This window comes from Kalmanozyma brasiliensis (genome assembly GCF_000497045.1).
Source record: "Kalmanozyma brasiliensis GHG001 unplaced genomic scaffold PSEUBRA_SCAF20, whole genome shotgun sequence".
Classification (NCBI taxonomy): Eukaryota; Fungi; Basidiomycota; class Ustilaginomycetes; order Ustilaginales; genus Kalmanozyma; species Kalmanozyma brasiliensis.
This window is the reverse complement of record NW_015961960.1, coordinates 218,565-240,645: the sequence shown is the minus strand read 5'-3', so window position 1 is coordinate 240,645 and position 22,081 is coordinate 218,565. Positions and strand designations below refer to the sequence as shown.

At 58.8% G+C, this 22,081-nt stretch overlaps 9 protein-coding genes across 9 annotated transcripts; 4 read left to right on the top strand and 5 right to left on the bottom strand.

Annotated features, from left to right (window-relative positions):
• Positions 1–157: 157 nt before the first annotated feature.
• Positions 158–1,864, bottom strand: PSEUBRA_003185 (Bacterial Fmu (Sun)/eukaryotic nucleolar NOL1/Nop2p; the record flags this gene model as incomplete). Its single annotated transcript, XM_016436314.2, has 1 exon — positions 158–1,864. The coding sequence occupies one exon, from the start codon at positions 1,862–1,864 to the stop codon at positions 158–160; it is 1,707 nt and encodes a 568-aa protein (XP_016292352.2).
• A 317-nt stretch (positions 1,865–2,181) lies between these two features.
• Positions 2,182–3,765, bottom strand: PSEUBRA_003184 (uncharacterized protein; the record flags this gene model as incomplete). The annotated part of the gene is made up of 1 exon (XM_059465019.1): positions 2,182–3,765. The coding sequence occupies one exon, from the start codon at positions 3,763–3,765 to the stop codon at positions 2,182–2,184; it is 1,584 nt and encodes a 527-aa protein (XP_059321367.1).
• A 1,017-nt stretch (positions 3,766–4,782) lies between these two features.
• On the top strand, positions 4,783–6,474 carry PSEUBRA_003183 (Chaperonin Cpn60/TCP-1; the record flags this gene model as incomplete). The annotated part of the gene is made up of 1 exon (XM_016436325.1): positions 4,783–6,474. One exon carries the CDS (start codon positions 4,783–4,785, stop codon positions 6,472–6,474), a length of 1,692 nt encoding a protein of 563 aa, XP_016292351.1.
• A 131-nt stretch (positions 6,475–6,605) lies between these two features.
• Positions 6,606–9,719, bottom strand: PSEUBRA_003182 (Phospholipase D-like domain protein; the record flags this gene model as incomplete). The annotated part of the gene is made up of 1 exon (XM_016436312.1): positions 6,606–9,719. One exon carries the CDS (start codon positions 9,717–9,719, stop codon positions 6,606–6,608), a length of 3,114 nt encoding a protein of 1,037 aa, XP_016292350.1.
• Positions 9,720–10,936: 1,217 nt separating this feature from the next.
• On the top strand, positions 10,937–12,961 carry PSEUBRA_003181 (Methylenetetrahydrofolate reductase; the record flags this gene model as incomplete). Its single annotated transcript, XM_016436322.1, has 1 exon — positions 10,937–12,961. One exon carries the CDS (start codon positions 10,937–10,939, stop codon positions 12,959–12,961), a length of 2,025 nt encoding a protein of 674 aa, XP_016292349.1.
• Positions 12,962–12,985: 24 nt separating this feature from the next.
• Positions 12,986–14,448, bottom strand: PSEUBRA_003180 (uncharacterized protein; the record flags this gene model as incomplete). The annotated part of the gene is made up of 2 exons (XM_059465018.1): positions 12,986–13,056; positions 13,398–14,448. 2 exons carry the CDS (start codon positions 14,446–14,448, stop codon positions 12,986–12,988), a joined length of 1,122 nt encoding a protein of 373 aa, XP_059320666.1.
• Positions 14,449–15,144: 696 nt separating this feature from the next.
• PSEUBRA_003179 (uncharacterized protein) lies at positions 15,145–15,654 on the top strand (the record flags this gene model as incomplete). The annotated part of the gene is made up of 1 exon (XM_059465017.1): positions 15,145–15,654. One exon carries the CDS (start codon positions 15,145–15,147, stop codon positions 15,652–15,654), a length of 510 nt encoding a protein of 169 aa, XP_059321366.1.
• Positions 15,655–17,184: 1,530 nt separating this feature from the next.
• Positions 17,185–18,945, top strand: PSEUBRA_003178 (Pyridoxal phosphate-dependent decarboxylase; the record flags this gene model as incomplete). Its single annotated transcript, XM_016436320.1, has 1 exon — positions 17,185–18,945. One exon carries the CDS (start codon positions 17,185–17,187, stop codon positions 18,943–18,945), a length of 1,761 nt encoding a protein of 586 aa, XP_016292347.1.
• A 205-nt stretch (positions 18,946–19,150) lies between these two features.
• PSEUBRA_003177 (protein of unknown function DUF1708) lies at positions 19,151–21,454 on the bottom strand (the record flags this gene model as incomplete). Its single annotated transcript, XM_059465016.1, has 1 exon — positions 19,151–21,454. One exon carries the CDS (start codon positions 21,452–21,454, stop codon positions 19,151–19,153), a length of 2,304 nt encoding a protein of 767 aa, XP_059320665.1.
• Between the last annotated feature and the right edge of the window lie 627 nt (positions 21,455–22,081).

Sequence of the window (22,081 nt, the reverse complement as noted above, 5' to 3'; positions counted from 1 at the left end):
GTAGGCTTGATCGTCGGATCAGAAATTCCGCGAATTGCACAATGTCAATCGTTCAACGCTCGTTTTTAGGGGCCGTGACCAGACCGCGTGTCTGCGTTGCGGCGAAGTGACTGTGAAGCGTGTGATGTCGTGAAGCGTCCGTGTGCTCCAAGATCATTCACTGCTGTTCCTGCTGCAGGCGCTGCTTCTTCCGTCGCTTCTGCAGCTTCTTCTTTCGGTTCGCGGCTGCATTACCGCTGCTCGTCTTGGCCGCAGCATCTGCTCCCTCGTCCTGAGCCGTTTCTTCATCATCTTCTTCCGCCACCTCGTCGTCATCGTGCTCTGACTCGTCTTGTCTCGCCCTCTTCGCATTCCCGTCCTGTGTCGCGCTTCGGACAAAGCATGCGACGAAGAACCCATTGCAGCTCTCCACGTTCGGCTTGTCGCCGTCCCCAACTCCACCAGGTACGCATCTGATGACGCTGTCCGCGACTTCCTCTCTGCCCTCACACGCCGCCTTGTCGCCTCTCACCGGCCAGGTTGGAATGACCTCGCTTCGTGGGGCCAGCGTCCATCCTCTCTCCTTGGCTTCGTCTGACTCGAGTGCGCGCAGCACAACGCCCTCGTTCTCCGCAGCATGGATGCTGCACGTCGAATAGACCACCTTTTGCAACGACGGGAACGCAAACGCATGACGGAGCATGAGCAGTTGAAACGCGCTCAACTGCGCCAGGCGGCGTTCGAGCTTGGACATCCCCTCGTCCCCCTCTGCAGGATCGGTCTCGACCTCGTCGTCTTCGTTCAAAAAGTCGAGGCGGTTGACGATGCCACTTCCGCTGCAGGAGGGGTCGACCAACATGTGCGTCACCTGCGGATACTCCGATGGCTTGGTGGTGAGAAAGTCTTTTTTCTGGGCAAAGACGTTTCCCATCCCCCCCGAGGTGTGCAGCGCCCCTACGGCCGTGAGACGCTTGACCAGCGTTCTATACCGCACCGGGTCTCGTTCGAACGCATCCACTCTCCCCTTGTCCTGTCCCATCGGTTGGGCCATAAGCGCGGAGAGATGGCTGGTCTTGTTGCCCGGAGCACTGGTTGCATCCACCACACTACCCCCACGAGGCGGATCCAAGATGTACGCCGGAAAGCACGAGGCTAGATCTTGCAACACCACCCAGCTCTCCTTATACATCTCGCTGGCTAACAACGTGCTCGTTGCCTTGGGATGAAACGCGAGGAGCCCGGGTACGTGGCGCGACTCTGCGAACTCTCTCAGCCCCACTTCTTCCCCAGTGACTTGGGTGAAACGGTGCTCGCTGAGCCAGTCAAACACTTCCTCCCGTGTAGCCCGAAGGGAGTTGATGCGCACCCACCGTGGCATGCGAGCCGTCATCTCGTGGTAGAGCGCCCCCGAGCGCAGGTCGGAAATGCGCGCTTTGCCCTGACGGATTTGCTGCTTGACGAGCGATGCGTGCAGCGCAGATTTGTATCGCTCGAGGGTGACTTTGGGTGGCCATGTTTTCGCGGCTTGAATGCCACGCGATTGGAAGAGCAGGTCGTGCGTGAGGACGAGGAGGAGGGCTTCTTTGCTCGGTTGGTCGGACTTGCTTTTGGGAGGAGGCTTCTTCGACGAGGTCGCTTTGGGGTTGGGTTTCGCCTTGCCCTTAGCGGTAGGAGGAGGCGCAAGGGTGAAGACGCGCTCCTCGAGAGTGAGCACGCGAGACTCGCCCAGAGCGTGCAGGAGAGCGCTGCGGAAGGCGAGCGAGTTAACCAGCAGCGCGAGGATTCGGCCTGCATCCGGGTGTGGGGACGCGGCCGCTTTGACCGAGCACTCGTCGCGCAGCACACGATCGAGCGACCGCGCTGAGCGGATATAGAAGTCAGCCATGACTGTTGCTCCCGTTGGGCTTAATGTGTCTACTGATCGAAGGTTGCAAAGGAGGAGAAGCAGCGACACGAGCAGCCAAGTCAAGAAGAACCGTTCAGGGTCCTGCGTTTCTTCTCACTTTTTTCTCCGCACGCCGCTTGACGATTCCGTATTCCGAGAGCTTCGCCCACACGCTGTTATGCCTCTGCTTCTGACGTTACTCAGGTTTGCTCACATTTGGTCTCGCGTTACGAGACGCTGCTAGAGATAGGCTGGGTATGGAAAGAACTGACTGTGATTGACGGCACTGCCGCTTTTGTTACATGACTCAGAAACAATTAGGCTTGTCGATTCACAGCAGCTCCAGTGCCAGGCACGATGGTCTGCAAGGCTGGCGCGGCCTGAACCACGTCATTAGCAGGGGATCGCACTGGCTCGAGTGGGGCGAACGAGGCGCTTGAAGACTTGCGAACACCATTGCTGACGGGCTCCCTGCTGCTCTGTCGCGAGATACTCTTCGGAGGGCGGGGTGGGCTGGTAGGCGGTGCGATGGTGCTCAACGAATCCTGCGTCGCTTCTTGTGCTGCACCGACAGGCGTTTTGGGCACTTCGAGCGCCGCAGGTGTGTTGGAGGTGGGTGGCTCGGTTTCGTGCGTCTGCGATCCAGTGGGTGTCGCGAATCCAGCCGTATCGATGGAAGGGCGGATGCTCCCATTCGCAGTTCCTGGTCTGGTTTGCGGTGACTCAGCAGCTCCAGCTCGGTCCTTGATCTGATCGACCCTGCCGTTCGCTGGTCGGCCTTGCTCTGTCGGGCTGTCTGTCTCTGCTGCGGGGTCCGCGCGCTCCTTTTGCAACGAAGTCCTTTGCTGTGTAATATCGCGTGATGCCGATGTAGAAAGAGGTGCGCCGCCCTCGTTGAGACCGAGTGTGGGAGCGGGCTTGCGGGAGACGCTGCCAGTCTTCGGAGCTGCCGAATCGTCTTTTTTGGCGAAACTCGAGACACGGAAAGATTGATTGCGAGAGGGCTGTGCTGGTGTAGGCGGGAGAGTAGCGACAGACCCAGATGCACTGGGTACGATCGAGGAGCTCGGACCTGCCTCTTCAAAGATGGTGCCGTCGGCAGCGCTGGCGAGAGGAGCCGGGTTGAGAAGCGCGGCTTTGCGCTTGTGCGTGTCCTCGAGGTCCCTCAGATCCTTGAGACCAGCCGACGACTTGGTGACTTCGGCAGGTGTGTCGAAAGAGAATTGGTCCAGAGACTTTGGCAGATCGATGGGAGCTTCCTCGACAGCTTCCGAGTCCTTGAAGGTGGGGATCCACTGACGGCGCTCCTTGAGGAACTTTTGCAGATCGACGCTGGTGGTTGCAGCATCTGTGGGCTTGGTGATGTCGCGAGAGGTGAGGTCGATTGCGTTCCACTGTACGCCCTTGCCTGCAAATAGCTCAGAAGGGCGCGGACCTGAGGGAGCGGCCGGAGATGCCAGACCGCCCGAGACACTCTGACTGATGGCTTGAGCAAAAGAGCTTTCTCCACCCGCAGGAGAGCTCAAGGACGGGGAGATGGCCGAAGGGGTGATGACGGGAGGCGTGTTGAGAATGGCAGCAGGCTGATGCAGACTGGAGCGGCTGTCCCGCTTCGAGCTGGTGCTGTTGAAGTAATCCGAGCCGAGGTTCTTGCTGGGTGGAGCAGAAGAGTCGGCGTCGATGCTGGGAGCCCCCTTTCTGCGGGTGCTTCCGAAGAGCTTCTTCATGCCGTTCGAGTTACGTGAGAGAATCGAGGCGGTGTCGGAAGCGTGCGATGCTCCACGTCGACTGCCAAATTCGGGTGCTGCACCGACCACGTCAGAAGCCTCTAGGGTTGAATTACGCTTGTTGGGACTCGGAGCGTCGTAGGTGACGGATTTGCGTGACTTGAACAGCCCCATCCTCTATGTCAGAATTGAGGTGAAGCGAGGCGAGTCGCGGGAGTGTCGGATGGGTAGGGCTGCCAAGATGTGGATCTAGAACAACGCTGAGACGATCTAGATGATGAGGGGCGATGGCTAGGGTGGAGCAGCGATGCCAGACTCTATAGAGCGAAGAGACTGTGGTGCTTTTGCGACCGATGCGCTTGGCCAGAAATGAGCAGCGAAGGGAGCGTGACTGCGTCGTGGACGAATGGAATGAGCATTCGTTGGTGATGGCGTGGGCAGAGTGACTGTTGCAAGTGAATTGGCGGCGGTCGACGAGGTGCGTTAGAAGTGCGTGTGCCAAGTGCGTTGCGTGCATTCAAAGTCGTGACGTTTGCCTCTGTCTCAGTCTCCGTCTCAGTTGAATCTGCGCTGGGCTTGATGGCCAATTTTAGACAAAGAGAACCCTTTCGCCCTGCTAAGCCACGCTAGTGGGTCGAGCAGATTAAGGTTTGGCTGCGCTTCGAGTCTCACTGGCCCTCAGACTGCAATCTGTGTCTGCCGTTGATAGCAAAACAAGGTGTCATCATATGATGTTCGCTGGAAGCATCTGTGCGGTGATGCGTTGAACGTAGTAGCTCTTACGAAGCGGGCCAGTGAGGAGCCTGGCGTGGTGCGTGCGCTGTGCTTTGTGGAGCCTAGGTCTCCGGCACAGCTCGGCCAACTCCCCTCCAGATCGGGAATATCTGAATTCCAAGTTTGCCCGATCTCCACCTCTGAGCTAGCTCTTGAGAAGAAGCTGGAAGAAACGCGCAGCCAATTTTTGTTGCAGCTCAACCCAAGAACCGCGCGCGCTGTGTGTGTGCACGTCGAGAAAGTGACACTCTCCAGCTCATCAAGATCACTGGGACGATACCACCATCACCATCCTGACGTCACGGCCTCGATCGCATTGAAATTGCACTCGCACCACTCGGCACGATATTACCGACTAGTAACACGCCACTCCAATACCTAGGGATCCGCACGTGAACAAGCGACGCAACCGCCATCATGTCAGGGCAACAGGTGTTCGTCATGAACACAGGGCCGGAGCGCCAGACCGGTCGCAAGGCGCAGATCTCCAACATCACCGCCGCCAAGACCGTCGCTGATGTCATCCGCACCTGTCTCGGTCCCAAAGCCATGCTCAAGATGATCCTCGATCCCATGGGCGGCATCTTGCTCACCAACGACGGAAACGCCATTCTCCGTGAGGTCGAGGTCGCACACCCCGCTGCCAAGTCCATGATCGAGCTCAGCCGCACACAGGATGAAGAAGTTGGAGACGGTACTACCAGTGTTATCATTCTCGCCGGCGAGATTCTCGCACAGTCGTTGCCGCAACTCGAACGCGGCATCCACCCCGTTGTCATCATCTCGGCGTTCAAGAAGGCGCTCGCGAGAGCGCTCGAGATTGTTGAGGAGATCTCCGTACCCGTCGACGTCACCAACGAAAAGGACATGCTCGCCCTCATCAAGACCTCAATCGGCACCAAGTTTGTCTCGAGGTGGTCCGACCAGATGTGCCGTCTCGCCCTCAAAGCCGTCCGCACCGTGGCTATGGTCGACTCGTCAAGCTCAGCAGCGGGCAGCGACCCGAGCAAGACGGTCGACATCAAGCGCTACGCCCGTGTCGAAAAGGTGCCTGGTGGAACTATCGAGGACTGCCGCGTACTCGACGGTGTCATGCTCAACAAGGACGTCACCCACCCCAAGATGAGGAGGCGAATCGAAAACCCGCGCATCATCCTGCTCGACTGCCCGCTCGAGTACAAGAAGGGCGAGTCGCAGACCAACATCGAGATCACCCGCGAGGAGGACTGGAACAAGATCCTCGAGATCGAAGAGCAACAGATCCAGACCATGTGCGAGAAGATCATCGAGTTTAAGCCCGACCTGGTATTCACGGAGAAGGGTGTTTCCGATCTCGCGCAGCACTACCTGCTTAAGGCCAACATTACGTGCATTCGACGAGTTCGCAAGACGGACAACAACCGTATCGCCCGCGCTACGGGTGCAACCATCGTCAACCGCGTCGATGACCTTCGCGATGCCGACGTCGGCACCCGCTGCGGTCTGTTCCACATCGAGAAGCTCGGCGACGAGTACTTTACCTTCCTCGAGGAGTGCAAGGAGCCCAAGGCATGCACCATCCTGCTCCGCGGCCCCTCCAAAGATATCCTCAACGAGATCGACCGCAACCTTGCGGATGCGATGGCCGTGGCGCGCAATGTGGTCTTCAACCCGCTGCTCAGTCCTGGTGGTGGTGCGACCGAGATGGCCATCGCCTACGGTCTCTCCGAGTTTGCCAAGGAGCTCGAGGGCGTCGAAGTCGGACCTATCCGTGCCGTTTCGGACGCTATGGAGGTCATCCCCCGCACGCTCATCCAGAACTGCGGTGGAAACGCCATCAAGACGCTCACCACGCTCCGGGCGAAACACGCCAACGGCGAGCACTCGTACGGCGTCGACGGCGAATCGGGCAAGGTGGTCGAGATGAAGGAGTACGGCCTGTACGAGTCGGCCGCCGTCAAGATCCAGACGCTCAAGACGGCCATCGAGTCGGCGTCGCTGTTGTTGAGGGTGGACGATGTTGTGAGCGCCAAGAGGGGCAGGCAGGCGGGTGGCGGTGCAGCACCGGGTGTTCAGGCTCCCGACGCGGGAATGGGCGAGGACGCCGGACCGGACATGCCACAGATGTAGAACGACCTCCCGAGGCAGAGCCGGAATGAACACGATCAAGCATACGTTGACAAAGAGATTGTGCATGGAAAAATGAATGTGTGGTATCTAAGCAAGTGTTCGGAAAGTATGTGTGTGTCGCGGCATCAGACCTAGGCGTTGGCCTGGCCGGTGAACGTAGCCGCCGCAGTGGCGGGTGGCGAGCTCTCCCCGGACTTGTCCTTCGCCTGGTCCTTGCCTGTATCCGCCAGCTCCTTTCCATCTCTGCCTCTCCAAATCCCATCCCTCTGATCGACCATTCCGTATTGCTTGGTGCTCTGGTTTCTGGACAGGGCGGCCATCCACTCGTCGACAATCTGCTTCGAGTCGACCATGACGTTGATCTCCTGCGAGTGGAACCAGGACTGGGTGTCCTGGTTGCCACTGCCAAGCACGGCGACGTGGCCGTCGAAAGCGGCGAACTTGACGTGGCAGTTGCGCTGCTTACGGACGGCGTTGAGCGGCCGCGTCATGTCCTTGCCCGTATACCAGTAGACCTCGAGGTACTTCTCGTCGCCTTTGCCCTCCCGTCGGAGTTGACGGTAGAACGCAGTGACGACTTGCTCGTTGGTGCCACCTTGGAAGGGCATCGATTCGGATTTGTCGTTGAAGCCGAGATCGAGCCAGAGCTCGACTTTGACGTGCCGACGTACCGCAGCAAGGACAGCCGCCTTGATGGGCGACGCATTGAGCGTCGGCGACTGGATGAAGACGTGCTTCTTGGCATAGCGGAAGCCGGCGAGCCACGCAGCGTCTTGCGGGTTGCGAATGTCCGAGTGGCCGGGCGTGCCGTGCGGACGTCGGTTGACGAGGGCCATGGGCACAGGCTCGTGTGGCTTGTGGAAGGTGTAAGGTTGGAAGTCGAGCACGTCGTTGTGAGCGGCGGCGAGCACCTCGCTGGCGAGCTGGTCGGCTTTGATCTCGCCTTGCACCTTGGAGTTGTTGGCGAAGTCGAGCGACTTGGTGATGGCGCTGAGGCGTTCGGCGGCGGACGACTTGGAGATCTGGGAGAGAGTGCGACGATGCACGCGTCGATATCCGACCGAGCCGGGCACTCCTTCATCATCCTTGGAGCTAGGCGACTTGGTCTCAGAGGCTGCTGCCTCGGTGGCACCATCTTGCTTGGTGGGGAAGATCTCGGTGTTGAACGCAGGAGGAGCGGTTGTTGACCTCTCCTCAGACGACGCGGCGGCCTTGAGAGTGGCGGTATCCTCGCCTGCACCGTTTGTATCCTTCTGCGTAGAGAGGGGGTCATGGCTTCCGACACTGCTGGGGGGAGCTTTGGGACTAGCGGAGCCCTCGTCGATCGCGGTGTGGCTTGGAGCGTCATCGAGGCTTTCTTCCTCGGCTTCAACCGACCTGCGCCAGTTGGACTGATCCTCCTCTGCGACTGCTGTGGGCACGTTGGCCCCCGCTGCGAGGGTTGCTCTGGGACGTGGATTGCGTCTCACTTCCTGCGCGACGTTCTTGGAACTACTCTGCCCCAGACCAAATACTTCGAGCGCGCCCTCGGCCCACGCAGGTGGCTTGTGGCCTTCCTTCTTCATGAGAGCCTCGACGAGGTCGGCAAAGTGCTTCCTTTGATGAGGAGGCTGAGCAGGCTGTGTTGGTCCCGTCTGAGGCAGCGGATCAGACTCTGACCTGTCGAGCTTGCTGGCATTGCTGCTGCTCTGGAACTGGCTGAAGCGCTCACCGAGCACCTTCTGCGCCCACGCCGCACCAGCACTGCGAGCTGCCTTGTCGCCATCCACATGATGCTCAGTGGCAGCCGCGCCCTTGGCGCCGAAACTGTCGCGACGCATCACCTGGTCAACGACGTCGCCAAAGTGAAAGGCGATGGGGCTCTGAGTGCTGCGTTCCTTCTCTAGCTCGGTGGCGGTATCTTCTTCGTGCAGACGCTGTCTGACGTTGCGGGCGAGCTGATGAAGCTTTTCTGTGGTGAGCGAGGGCAGAGTGCTGTCGTTGCCCGTCATGAAGGCCTCGGGCGATGGCGTCACGGGGGCAGGGGCGGTCAGGCAGGGAAGCGCAGGCTGGAGACGGTTGCCCCAGCTGATGAGCGCGTGATCGTAGATCGAGTTGACAATGTCACCCTCGAGACGGATGCACGCTTCGACGTTGGGTCGATCCTGAATGTTGTTGGAGTTGATGAGCGCGACCTGGCGATCGACGATGAGGAGCTTGGCATGGAAGGTGCCCATCAAAGGTCGATGGTAGTTAAGAATCTCCATGGTGAGGTTGGGAATCTCGTTCTCGGTGGGCAGGCCGTTGGCTTTCCACATGCCGGGAGGAACAGGCTTGCGCAGACGGAAGAGGTCGGCCAGGGTCTGAGGACCTCGATCCCACATGAGCTTGACGACGATGCGATCTTCAGCGGCGCAAGGGCCGAGCTCGATATCTTCTGCATCTGCATCGCCATTGGGCTTTTCTTGGTCCTTCTCTGCACGGGAGTGCGAGCCTGGCGCGCCCTGATGCTCGAGGAGGTCGGCTTGCTGTCGTGCTGCTTTCTCTTGGTGAGGGGTATCTGATGGGTTGGTTGTAGGGGCAGACTGACCTTTGCGTCGGGCTTGCAGGGCTCGAAGCTTGCGTCGCTTCTGAACGCGGTTGTTAAGTTCGCGCAGAGCCTCGGCGATGCGATCTACGTTCTTGCCACCCTGCCAGTAGTTGGTGAGGAGAATGACTTCTTTGCGTGCTGCGACGATGCAATCGTAGTAGTGGCCGATGATGTCTGGGCCTGTGGAGAAGATGGAGAGAGGCACGATACCGGTGGTCGCGAGGAGAGGCGGCGAGACGACGCCAGACATGGGATTGCGGGGTAATGGCAAGAGGCAGTCGGCGAGCACCATGAGGTAGAGTCGCGAGGGTCCGCCCTGGTCGGTGGGCTTGTAGCCGAAGCGATGACGGACGCGTTCGATCTCTTGATCATCTGGCTCGCGATTGCCGTCATGGACAGCGCCTTTGTTCCAATTCCAATGCTTGCCGCGACCTTCTTCGAGTTGCTCTTTGATCTTGAAGCGGATGACACCGCGCTTTGCTGCTGATGGCTTTGGGAAGAGGTGCTTTGCGGCTTGCGAAGGCGGTAGAGTTGGATCCGCAGCTACGGCGGACGTGATGGTGGGCTGCGAAGACTGGGGACGCGAGTCTTGGAAGGGCCCGACTTGAGAGCCAGCCGAGAGATGCGCCTTCTCTGCGGCCTCGTTGTGGATGTGCGAGGATCCGCAAATGGGCATATTGAAGCCTACGTCGATGGTGGATTGCGATTTGAGTGTCTATGTGAGCGTGTAGAGATGCGATGCGGATGCGTGTCTTGATGTGGAGTGCGAAGGAGATGAAGCGCAGCTGGTTTTGCAGACAGGCGCGTATAGTATATAGGAGATGGGATGATTTGGCGAGGATAGGGTGTCGAGAATTGGTGGTTAGTGGTTGGTGGGCAAGAAGGATGAGCTGAATGAAGTCGAGAGTGTGACTGAAGCCAAGTGTGACTCTGTGGAGAGAAAGGCGGTGCGAGCGGGCCGGACGAGGTCAGGGCTGTGGGAGTGTGGGAATTCAGTGTGGGTTGGCAGCTGCAGCTCTGCGCAGGCCAGTGGAGGTCCAAGAGTCTAAAAAGGGCTCTAAGCGAGGCAGAGTGACGGTGTCAAGGCCCCCTGACTGACTGAAATTGAGCTGCAGTCGGAGTGCAACCGAGCCACGCTTCTTTTCGGCAGAGTCGATGCCGAATCCACCCAAAGCCAGATGACGCTGATGATGCTGGCGATACCATTGTTGCTTTGGGATGAGGTTAGCGGCGCAGAGGTGTGGGCTTGAAGCGTGGGAGACCGACTCTCTCTTCCATTCAGCTTCATTCCCAGGTCGGTAATCCTTCAGCACAATCCGCATTCTATTGATGCAATGCCCAGAAAAGGCCAAGAAGGACCGTGGCCGTGAGCATTTGGGTCGCTGGCCTTGGCGTTGCATTACGCTCCCATGACGATGTACCTGGACGGCGATACGCACCCACGTTCTTATGATTCCAGTCCATCACTTCTCAGACATGTTACGACCTTTCAAACGCTCTGGAGATTGTTTTGTCACATCACCACCAGAGATCCATTTGATGCGAGGTCAAGCTGCGACCTTCTGTTTACCGACGGGATCTCAAGTATGCCTTCATCAACATCCTCCTCCTGCTCGTCGTGGTCGCTCTCCCGTCTCCTTACCCTAGGTGACCTTCCACAAGCTGTTCGAGCTGCATGAGCCTGGATCGAGGCCCGATATCTGAGATGATTTTTGTCGACCATTGTCAGATCGAACCAAGCATCTCGGAAATCGGATAACCCTCTCCGCGAAGTCAGCGCTGCTCGCATGACACTGCAAGCCGAATTTGAGTCAGGCCAGGTTCTTCTCAATCCTCTCGCCCAAACACCATTGTCAGTCTTTCGGCCTTCATCAGCCGTCGGTAGTGGTCACAATGGCTTCAACATCAGCTGCGGCGACAGCGTCGTCCGACCCGGCACACATCACCTCCAAGATCCAAGCAGCTTCCGCACGCGATGCGCCCTTCTGGTCCTTCGAGTTCTTCCCGCCAAAGACGACACAAGGTCTAGCCAACCTATACAATCGAATCGCTCGCATGAGCGCTAATCTCGACCCGAGCTGGATCCACGTCACATGGGGAGCAGGTGGTACTACGGGAGGCAAATCGCTCGAGCTTGCAGGGAGGATACAGAAGGGCAAGTTGGATCCGGATGTCCAGCTCGTCCAGACAGAGGTCAAGCAGATCGGCTCAGGGTCACAGCAGCACATCGAGAATGTCAAGGGCGGCGAAGCATGGGAGCAAGGGGGTGCAGATGCTTGCGACGTCTGCTTGCATCTCACCTGCACCAATGTTGAGAAGAGCAGCCTCGACGAGACCCTGGAAACGGCCAAACGATTGGGCATCAAGAACATCCTCGCACTACGTGGCGACCCACCAAGAGGCGAAGAATACTGGGTCGCAGCCGACGAACGCTTCCAGCACGCCACCGATCTCGTTCGCTACATCCGCGAAAACCATGGCGACTTCTTCTGCATCGGCGTAGCAGGCTATCCCGAAGGCCACGCGGACTACGTCGACAGGGACGTCAAGCGCGATCTCGCTTACCTCAAAAGCAAGCAAGACGCAGGCGCTCAGTTCATCGTCACCCAGCTTTTCTACGATGTGGAACAGTTCCTCGGCTGGTACAAAGACTGCCGCGACATCGGTATCACTATCCCGATTCTACCTGGCATCATGCCGATTCAGAACTACCAGAGCTTCCGCCGCATGACCAACCTGTGCAAGGTACAAGTCCCAAAGGCCATCCTCGACGCGATCGAGCCGATCAAGAGCGACGATGCTGCTGTCAAAGAGTACGGCGTCTCGCTCAGCATCCACATGATCGGGCGTATCTTCCTCGAGACCGATGTGCGCGGCTTCCATCTCTGCTCGCTCAATCTCGAAAAGAGCATCGAGCGGATTCTCGAGGGTCTCGACTGGAAGTCTGATGCAGGAGCACAGCCAGAAGCAGATGCGCGACTGAAAGGCATCCCATCGCACCTGCATCTGGAGCGAACAAAGAATCAGATGCTCTCGGACCGCACCGGCACCAACACGCCAAAAGACTTCAAAGTCACCACCCAAGAAGCGCTAGCACGCACGCTCGCCCGCACATCCAGCTCGTACCAGGTCCCCGAGACGGCCACATGGGATGAGTTCCCAAACGGACGCTACGGCGATTCGCGCAGTCCTGCGTTCGGCGAGATGGACGGCTACGGTGTCAGCCTCAAAGTGCCACCCCAAGACGCGTTGCGAATCTGGGGTCATCCAGTCACCTCCGTCGATATCTCCAAGATCTTTGCGTCGTATTTGGAAGAGAAGATCGAGTGCATTCCGTGGTGCGATGCGCCGCTGATGAACGAGACGCTGCAGATCCGCGATCATCTGTTGGCGCTCAACCGGCTCGGCGAGCAGGAGGGGTCGGGGAAAGGATGGTGGTCCGTCGGCTCTCAGCCCGCGGTAGATGGTGCCCCGTCGACAGATCCCACGGTTGGATTCGGCCCCCCTGGCGGGTTTGTGTTCCAAAAAGCGTTTGTGGAACTCTTCATGTCGACCGCGGACAAGGACAGGCTGGTGGAGCGGATCGATGGGTTGGGTGCCAATGCGCAGATCACCTACTTTGCCGGCAACGCAAAGGGCGAGTTCGAGTCGAATCTGGGAGAGGGAGAGGCAAACACGGTGACATGGGCCGTGTTCCCAGGCAAGGAAATCGTCCAGTCGACCATCATCGAGAGGGACAGCTTCGAGGCATGGAGGGATGAGGCATTTGAGATCTGGGGCGAATGGTCGTTGTTGTTCCCCAAAGGCTCGGCGAGTAGGAAGTTGGTAGAGGAGATCAAGGAGGGGAGGTGGCTGGTGACGGTCGTGCATCATGATTACAAGGAGAGGGAGGCATTGTGGCACTTTTTGGCAGAGTAGACGAGCATTCGGAAGGAATAGCGTTTATTGCAGCATTACGTTGGGTATCAAGGAGGGAGAGGCTGTGAGGGTGCGGAATCTGCTGTGACGGCGCCCTATCTGTGTCGGTGATGATGACAGGAATGATGTCTGGATACGGGCGGTAGGGTCGTCGTCGTCGAGGTCGAGGTGGTCTCCCAGTCGGACTCGCGTCGGCCGTGTCGATCGCAGCACGCATCGTACCGGCTGTTGGAGCAGCTCGCATGACGACAAGATGAGTAGGCAGGATACTTTGTGGTCGGATCTCGATGACGATGCCGGTGATGATGGTCGAGCGAGTGGTCCCGCTTTCTATGCTTGGAGTGATAGCATTTGGCGCCGTGATCGCATTCAGAATCTGCGGTCGTTTGATGCTTGCATGCAGTCCCGCCGGTGCAGCCTGCCCGATGAGCCGAACAACAGCTGTCCTCCTTTTGCTGTTCCTTCTTCTTATCGGTTGGAGAGGCAGAAGTTGAAGCGTTGGTGGTCACGCCAAGCGCCTTCAGCATCTCCATCAGCTCGATAGTGCCATGTAGCGAGAGCTTGGAAGCCTCCGTGGTCTTTGCCTCTTCCTTGGCTGCAGGAGGAGCCGCTGCAGGCTTTGGAGCAGCGTTGTCTTTCTTGGCTGCGGCTTGTGTGTCCGCTTTTTTGTCCTCTGCTTTGGCTGCGGGCGCCTCCTTCTTGTTGTTGTCTGCTTTGGCTTCCGCAGCTTTGCCTTTACCATCGTCTTTCTTGCCTTCATCCTTCTTTCCTTCGTCTTTCTTGCCGTCGTCCTTCTTAGCATTGTCCTTCGCTTTGTCCTTGCCATCCTCCTTCGCCTTGCCATCCCCACCTCCATCCTTGGCAGGCTGCTCGTTCTTCTTGCCCTCATCCTTCTTCACCTCGTCCTTTCCCTTCTGTTCGCCACCCTGCTTCTTGTCCTCCTTCTTCTCCCCTCCTCCTTGCTGTTGCTGCTGGGGTTGCTTCTGCTTCTCTCCTCCTCCTCCTCCACCTCCCTTCCCACCGTCGACCAACTCAACCTTTCCATCAGCATGAACCTTCAAAAACGGCGCATCGCTCGCCGGTGCGGGCTTGAGATCGATCTTTCCACTCTTCGGATCGAACACGACGTACTGGGGCTTGCTCGCGTCTGTGCCCGCTTTGGCCACATACTCAGCCCACAGTTTGGCACCTGACCACTCTTCCGCTTTGCCAGCTGCGGGGGCTTTTTCTTTCTTTTCGCCGTCTTTGTTGTCTTTGTTGTCCTTAGTAGCGTTCTGTGGGGGCTTGTCTGCTGCAGGCTTGGCGTCTTTGGAGGCAGCGGGCTTTTCGTCCTTCTTGACGGCGGTGGTGGCGGGCGGGGTGTTCGAGAGATTGTGCAAAGGCAGAGATTCTTCGGAGCGACGAGCACAGAATAAAACGGCAGACAAAAGTGCTGCTGTTCCGATTACGAGGCCTAGGACGAGGCCTGCTACCGCTGCTGCACCCATCGTTTGCGTCGCTGTAGCTCTGGCGATGCGGTTGGCGTGGTGGTGGAAAGAAGACACATCTCGAAACTCGACTCCAGATCCACAAACCCGTTCAACCACAGAGAGAACAGATGCAATAGCACGGTAGAAGTTTGACAAGTAAACGTGCGCACAGATAAGCTCGAGATGAAGCCATGGACGGGAAGGCGTCTTGTCGCCATCCGTCAAATGAAGCTGCGCAGATGGCGGATCGGGCGAGTGCTCCCGATCCAGTCACTGCGAGAGGTTGCGTGAAAAGGGGTTGCGTTAATTTCCCCTTTTGTGCTTGCATGCAACGTCGATTACCCCGGCATAAAGCCCACGAGTCGCCTGACTTTTTTTGACGCCCAGTCCTGCGTCGGGAATTCAAATTTGAGTCGAAAAAGAGTAAAAAGGCCAACGAGCGAGACTCTCGTTCGCCTCGCTTAGACCCCCCGCAGCAGGGCAGCTAGAGGGATTGCCCCGGATTAGGCCTTTGCTCTTGGTTTCCCCATTTAGCCTTCTGGCCAAGCTTTGAGTGGTCGCTGTTGCATCCACACCACCATCATCGAGGACATACCTACCTACAGCGTTCGAGAACACCTCTGTCCGCACCCGCACACTCCAAGCCCTTCCAACAGGATCCACCTAATCGCCTTGCTCCCGGATCGAATCGCGCAAGCAGTCCAACCTCACACGATGACACGCACAATCCTCGTTCTCCTCCTCGTGCTCCTCGCAGCGGCCCTCAACCCGACCCTGGCCCAACAAGGTGCACCGCCCTTCACAACGGACAACAGCCAATCTGCGTGTGTCGAGTTCGGCTCGTGCTCCACCGCCGGCGGCAACGGAATCGTCACTGAAACACAAAACGCGCCTGTTACGGCACCCGCCTTCACGCCTGCGCTGGCGACGGTGACGACGATCGACTCTGCGTACATCTCGAGTCTCGCTGCTGCGGGTGCGAGTGCGGCGTACACCGGTGGAAGCAGGCAGAGTGCCGGCGCTTTGACGAGCACCAGGACTGTCACGGGCTCCGGAAGCGGGTCCACCGGCAGCAGCGGCAGTGGTAGTGGAAGCAGCGGGAGTGGCTCGAGTGGTTCGAGCGGAAGCGGAAGCTCGAATGCCGGCAAGGGAGCCAATGCGGTTGCGGTGCAGATGGTTGTCGCTTGCGTAGGTGTTGTGATTGGCGCCGCTGTGCTGCTCTGATCGTCGGGACCAACACACACGATCGTCGGCTCGCTCGGATCACCTCTCGTATCGACCGCAACACGGACTCTAGCCCCACCATGGCTGTATACCTCTTATCGTTGACAGGAGAGACACGCTCTCGACGGATGCCCGTCACAGCCATGCCTGCATGTCGAGTCGACTCGACATAGTGTACTTCTGCCGTATCTCTACACGTCCTGTCATGGCTCTCCTCCCCTCTTCTCTGTCTACGCTTTCGCTTCGATCTGTTTAGGAACAGCACCATCTATAATCCAGGAAACCTACCCCGTCTGTACAGAGATCGTCTCGAGGCTGCGATTTGAGAGACTTTGGAGCAAAGAGAGCGGCGTGTGGGTAGCGAAGCATCAAATGTTGGCGTGAAAAGCAACAGATCACGGATGAAGGTTCCGACGAAGATGCCAACCTTACCAAGCGAACAGGTTTGAACAGAGACGTGCTGCGGGGGAACGAAGCATGCGCTTGCGAGGGCTGAACTCGTCAGCGGTGCCCGGATTCTTGGGTCACGCAAGAGGTTCGAAGCTTGTCGAGACAATGCCAATCGTGTAGGTAGGCGAGGGACCTAGGAGAGCGCTTGGTCCGTCTTGCAGCCGTCGACAGCAGCGAGGCACAACGGAGTGTTACGTTCCCACGGTGTCTTGTTGGCCATGACGAGCGATACGGCAAGCAGGGTCCGCGGCACACGATTCAAAGGAGTCGGCGGGCTATTGTGCGCACAGGATCGGCACGCGGGTCGGATGGAGCAAACCGGCGGCAGGGCAAAGGGGATTTCCGCGCATCACCCTGCACAAGGTGCGTCATCAGACACGGCAAACCCTTTTCTATTCCCTCACACAGCCTTTTTGCTCCTGTACCACCCTCACATGCATCATCACATGCTTGACTTCGTGTCATAACAATGAGTTGTATGTGAGTTGATCGTCGACGGATGACGCCGAGCGCCATCGCAGGACAGTGGAGGCTGTCAGAAGGAGTGCGGCGAAGAGATCTTGCGGCGACCAACGTGGATCGTGCCGAGCCAGAAATCCAACTCGGCACGGGCTGTGATGGAAGCTGGCCTGTGCTGCCGATGCTGGGTGTGAAGTGGACCCTTTTTCCTCGCGGTTGTGCGGTCATTGCGGCTGTTGTTCCACTTTGGCCGTGCTTGGAGCATGGCCCGTGGGTTCAGAAGGCCTTCTTGATCGAGAACGTGGAGAGTGCTTCAATTCACAGTCCCACTGGTGGCTTGCCGATGCTGACAATGCTCAAGCATCTTATTGTGTTCGTGTGAGTGACTTGCTGGCGAGACTCTCGGCTGATGCCGTCCGTGATGGATCAGCGCGGGTCATGGCTAGCCCACTCCTCATCGTATATAACATCCTGGTTGCCGGCGTACCAACTTTCTTCGCTTCCATCATCCAACCTTCTCTGCCTTCCCCGCGACATCGGAACGACACATCTCTCCGTCGCACTTGCATTCTTCGCAATCAACTCATCTAGCTCCTAAACCTCCTCCTCCTCATCGCCAAAATGTCCCTCAGCAAGCACGTCGACCCGGACGAGCTCATCGAGCAAGCCGTCGACCACCCCATCCTGGGTCTCCTCCAGCACCCGGGCGGCAAAAAGTCCCACGCCTACCACTCGCACGCCCACGCCGGTCGCTACGTCACCGAGCCCATCCCCAAGTACCAGATTCCCAAAAAGGGTACCGATGCGCAGGCCACCTACCAGCTCATCAACTCGGACCTTTCGCTCGATGGCAAGCCTACGCTCAACCTTGCGTCCTTTGTTCACACCTGGATGCCCGACGAGGCGACCAAGCTCATGACCGAGACCATGATGATCAACATGTGCGACCAGGACGAGTACCCGGCCACCATGGCTATCCACGCCCGCTGCGTTAGCATGCTCGCCGACCTCTGGAAGGCTCCTACGGAGAAGGACGAGAACGGCAAGCGCAAGCCCGCCATGGGTGTCGCTACCACCGGCTCGTCCGAAGCCATCATGCTCGCTTGTCTTTCCGCCAAAAAGCGATGGCAGCACAAGATGAAGGCCGCTGGCAAATCGTTCAAGGAGCCCGGGCCCAACATGGTCTTTGGCAGCAACGCCCAGGTGGCCATTGAAAAGTTTGCACGTTACTTTGACGTCGAGATGCGCCTGGTGCCGGTGAGCCACGAGTCGCGCTACTGCCTCGACATCAACAAGGCCATGGACTATGTCGATGAGAACACCATCTGCGTCGTCGTCATCCTCGGCTCGACCTACACGGGCCACTACGAGGACGTCGAAGGCATGTCCAAGCTGCTCGACGCTTACGAGGAGAAGACGGGCATCGATATTCCGATTCACGTCGACGGCGCATCGGGTGCCATGGTCGCTCCATTTGCCACTCCAGGGCTCAAATGGTCGTTCGACATTCCTAGGGTCAAGAGCATCAACACGTCGGGCCACAAGTTCGGCATGGTCTACCCGGGTCTCGGCTGGGTGTTGTTCAGGGACAACGAGCAGGTGCCCAAGGAACTCGTCTTTGAACTTCACTACCTGGGTTCGGTCGAGTACTCGTTCGGACTCAACTTCTCCCGCCCCGCCCACCCGATCATCGGTCAGCTGTTCAACTTTATCAACCTCGGGTTCGACGGCTATCGTCGCGTGATGCAGTCGGATCTGCAGAATGCACGATTGCTCTCCCGCGCGCTGGAGAACAGCGGATACTACGAGGTGCTGAGTGAGATCCACAAGCCGCTGCCCAACGCGGGTGCCGCTGCGGGTGGCGTGGCCGAGACGATCAAGGAAGCGGGTGCCGCCCTCGTCGGTGGAAAGGAACACAAGCGCCACCACCACGAGATCAACGAGCATTCCGCCGAATTCTACCGTCCCGGTCTCCCCGTCGTCTCCTTCCGATGGTCCCAGTCCTTCCGCGAACGCAACCCCAACCTCGAACAGCGATGGATGCAAACCCTCCTCCGAGCCAAAGGATGGATCGTACCCAACTACAACCTCTCGCCCGACCTCGAGGACATCGACATCCTCCGCGTCGTCGTGAGGGAGAATTTGAGCGAGAGCATGATCGAACAGCTCCTGGTGGACATTATTACGATCACGGAGAGTTTGGAGAAGGAAGGCACCGAGGGTGGATACCGCCACCTGGCCGAGGCGACCAGCAAGCACGAGGAGAAGCAGAAGGAACAGGGCGCCAGCACCGGTCATCACAATGTGGCGACCGACAAGCACAGGGGTGGTCTGCCCAAGGGCAGTGGAACCAAGGCTACGGGGTATGCCAAGCAGTGTTGAGCGGGCGGAGTTGCGTAGTCCTCAATGATGTTTTCTGATGAGCGTTGATGTATGAGTGTGCGAAGATGGTTCGTGATGAGTGTGCGTGATGGGGATATGTGTTGTACAGCGTCGTTGCGCGACTCCAGTGCCGGTTGAAGCTGTCCAAAAGCGCCCCTCGCTCTCGCGCCAACCTCTCCGCCTCACCTCCCCTCTCTCTTTCACATCAAGCCTCTCTCAGCCCACCTTTCCGCCTTACCCCAGCGCCAATGACCGTACTGACCCTCCTCAACCGCATCCGGACACTGCGCATGCTGGGGGCAAAAACGCTCCGTCCATCCACCTCTTTTTCCTCTGGAGTGGGTGGTCGCGGAGGGATGCACGTTTGTACCACCAACAACCAGCTTCCCTCCCCCACTTGGGCGGCGTATCGAGGTTGAAGCTGCACCAACGTCATCCTGGGTAGGCTGCTGCACGGGGATTGATCCTGTAGCGTATCCTGCCAGAGCAGCGCCAATGCCGGATCCAACTCCATCTTGCGCACCGATGTAATCGTATGCGTGATGTCGCCCTTCGAAGCTATCGGCGGGAAAACGGGAGCGGGAGCGATCGATTTCCTCGACAAACTCCGATGACTCCGTCGACTCGCCGGCAGCGTGGAGGAGAGAGGTTTGAGATCGAACGAAGACAGCGAAAGATCGGACGAAGCGGTGGAGAGGAAGCCTTCATCCGTAAAAGAGCGCCAGGAAGCGGTGGGGTTGAGGTTGCCGTTGAACACCTCGGCGTGCTTGGGCGCTGGGTGAAGCTCTTCCACCTCGCCACGGGGTGTTTCGGGGAGGGGCATGAGGGGTGGTGGACCTCGAGGTTGGAGGTTGGAGAGCGTCTGGGAGCGTCGCCTGCCAGATGTGTCGTGCGCTGTCGTCGCCGAGTCGTCTTTCGACGTCGTCGAGGTCCCCGCGGCATCGTCCGTCCCGCGCTCCACCTGGCGCAGTATGCGTAGGTGCTCATCGATTACCAACCCGTCCACTCCCCTCCCTTCCAGCTGCTTCACAATCCCCTCCCACACCTCGTGTCCGTCGCTCGTCGCACCCAGCGCGTCCGTCAGCGTCACCATCGGCCCCCTCCCCCTGACCCCCGCTCCCACCACTCCCTCCGACCGCACATCCACCCGTAGCACCTCCACCTCCCTCCCCCTCGCCATGGCGGGCAACCCGGGTCTGCCCTCGCACAGAACCGGATACCCACGGATCAGCTCCGTGAGCCGACCGGGCATGGCGAACGTCACGGCTGCCTGTGCGCGGATGTGCGCGAGGAGAAGATGTTCCGCGATCGACGTTGCCCGTGTGCTTGCGCTGAGCAGGTCGTCGAACGTTGCTGGTGGGTGAGGGGGTCGGGCAAAGAGCCACATTCCGAGGATGCGACATAGTGTCGATGGTGGCATGTGGTTGGATGTCGAGTGTGCGGTGATGGATGCCATGAGGTCCAGGATTTCGGAGAGGAGTTCGGCGGTGGGCTGCGGGAGCGACGGATGGAGGTGATCAGCGATCGAGCGTGGATGATACCCACACTCGCGCTCGCGCGTCACGAAGGCATCGTACCACCCGTCAGGGGTGGGAGAGTTGAAGTCGGTGGGGGAGAGACGGGCGTGTCGCAACCCCCATTTGAGCAGACTAACGATATCGTGCGGCGAGGCGTAGCGGAGCTCCTTGTCCAGTTCGTCGTGTGCGATCTGACGCTGAGAAGCGGAGGGCGAGGATGTGCTTGTGGTGCCGATGCGATCGAGTGCGTTCTCGGGAAGAATGGAGAACACGGATCCATATGTAGACGGGTCGATGGACAGCAAAAGGAGCTGCACCATGCGATGCACGTGGTCGAGCGACTCGGCAACGCGGAAGGGGCGAAAGAGACCCGGTGTGTCGAGCCCGCGTTCGCGCAATTGCAGCCCACACATGCGGACCAGATCGCGCGTCTGTGCCACGTCCAGCCGCGCAGCGGACATGGCCTCGAGCATGCGTCTTCGCTGCACGCCGTGAGGTTTCGGGATGCTCTCGGCAGCAGCAGCGGCAGCAATGATGGCTGCGGCGGCGGTGGTGGGTGTAGCCGCTTGGCGCTGGATTCGGTAGACCGTATCGTGACTACTAGCGTCCGCCCCGCGAGGGAGAGCCGTTCCAGCATCCAGATCGAGCACCAGCGCCGGTGGGAGCGAGGGCACAGGTGGAGGCTTCTGGCGGCTGAACTTGCGGAAGAAGCGCGAGGTGCGCGAGGCAGTGGAAGAGGTGCTCAGTGCAGAAGTGGACTTGTTCGTGTCGCGATTGGTGAAGATGGGGTCGGCGGAAGGTTTGATGGTGGCATAGCTGGAACCGGAGGCGACTCTGCTGTCGCTGCCGTTGTATTCGAGAGGCGCAACGGACAAGGGCGGTGCTGGCTTGCGCGACCGGCTAAAGAGCTTGCGAGATGACATTCGGCGGAGGGTGGATGAGTGGGACGCCGAGGGAGCGTGGATGGGGGCAGGCGGCGCGACGGTGGCCATGGCTCGCGGGAATGAGTCGAGATGTGAATGTGACCTTCGAGTGAGTGGTTGTGAGTAGCCGGATCGAGAAGATTGTCGATGTCGTCGTGGTTGATCTCAGCGCTCAGATCAGTGACCGAGGCAAGGGAGCGCGGCGTCGCTGGAGGGAGGGTATCTTGATCGAAGGGCACGAGGTATCGAAAGGGTATCTGATGGGTGCTTGTGTCCGAGATCTTGGAGGGAAGGGATGGTGGATGGAAAGGAAGGGAGCAAAGGCGATGGCCGCCAAGACTACTGCCCAAAGCGCGAGAGTGGCGCTTAACTCCTCGAGTCAAAGAGGCGCTCTGTACTCTCTCAGACACACATCGGAATGCCGCTCATCTGCGCGCGTTGCTTTGCACCAGACCCTGCGTCATGATCCATCCCACACTCGATGTTCGATACTCCCGCACAGCGCAAACAGCTCAAGCTCTGAACTGCAAGCATGCTGAAGCGAGTCGGCAAGATGTGCGTTGTGCAGATCGGTCAGCTGCGGATCAACCTTAAAAAGCCGGTTGCACGTCACGTCCTGGTTGAAATTGAAGCTGCACGTCGGTTATCAAAGCTGCGTGTGGTGTTTCAAAGCAGCACACAGAGGAGCAAAGCAAG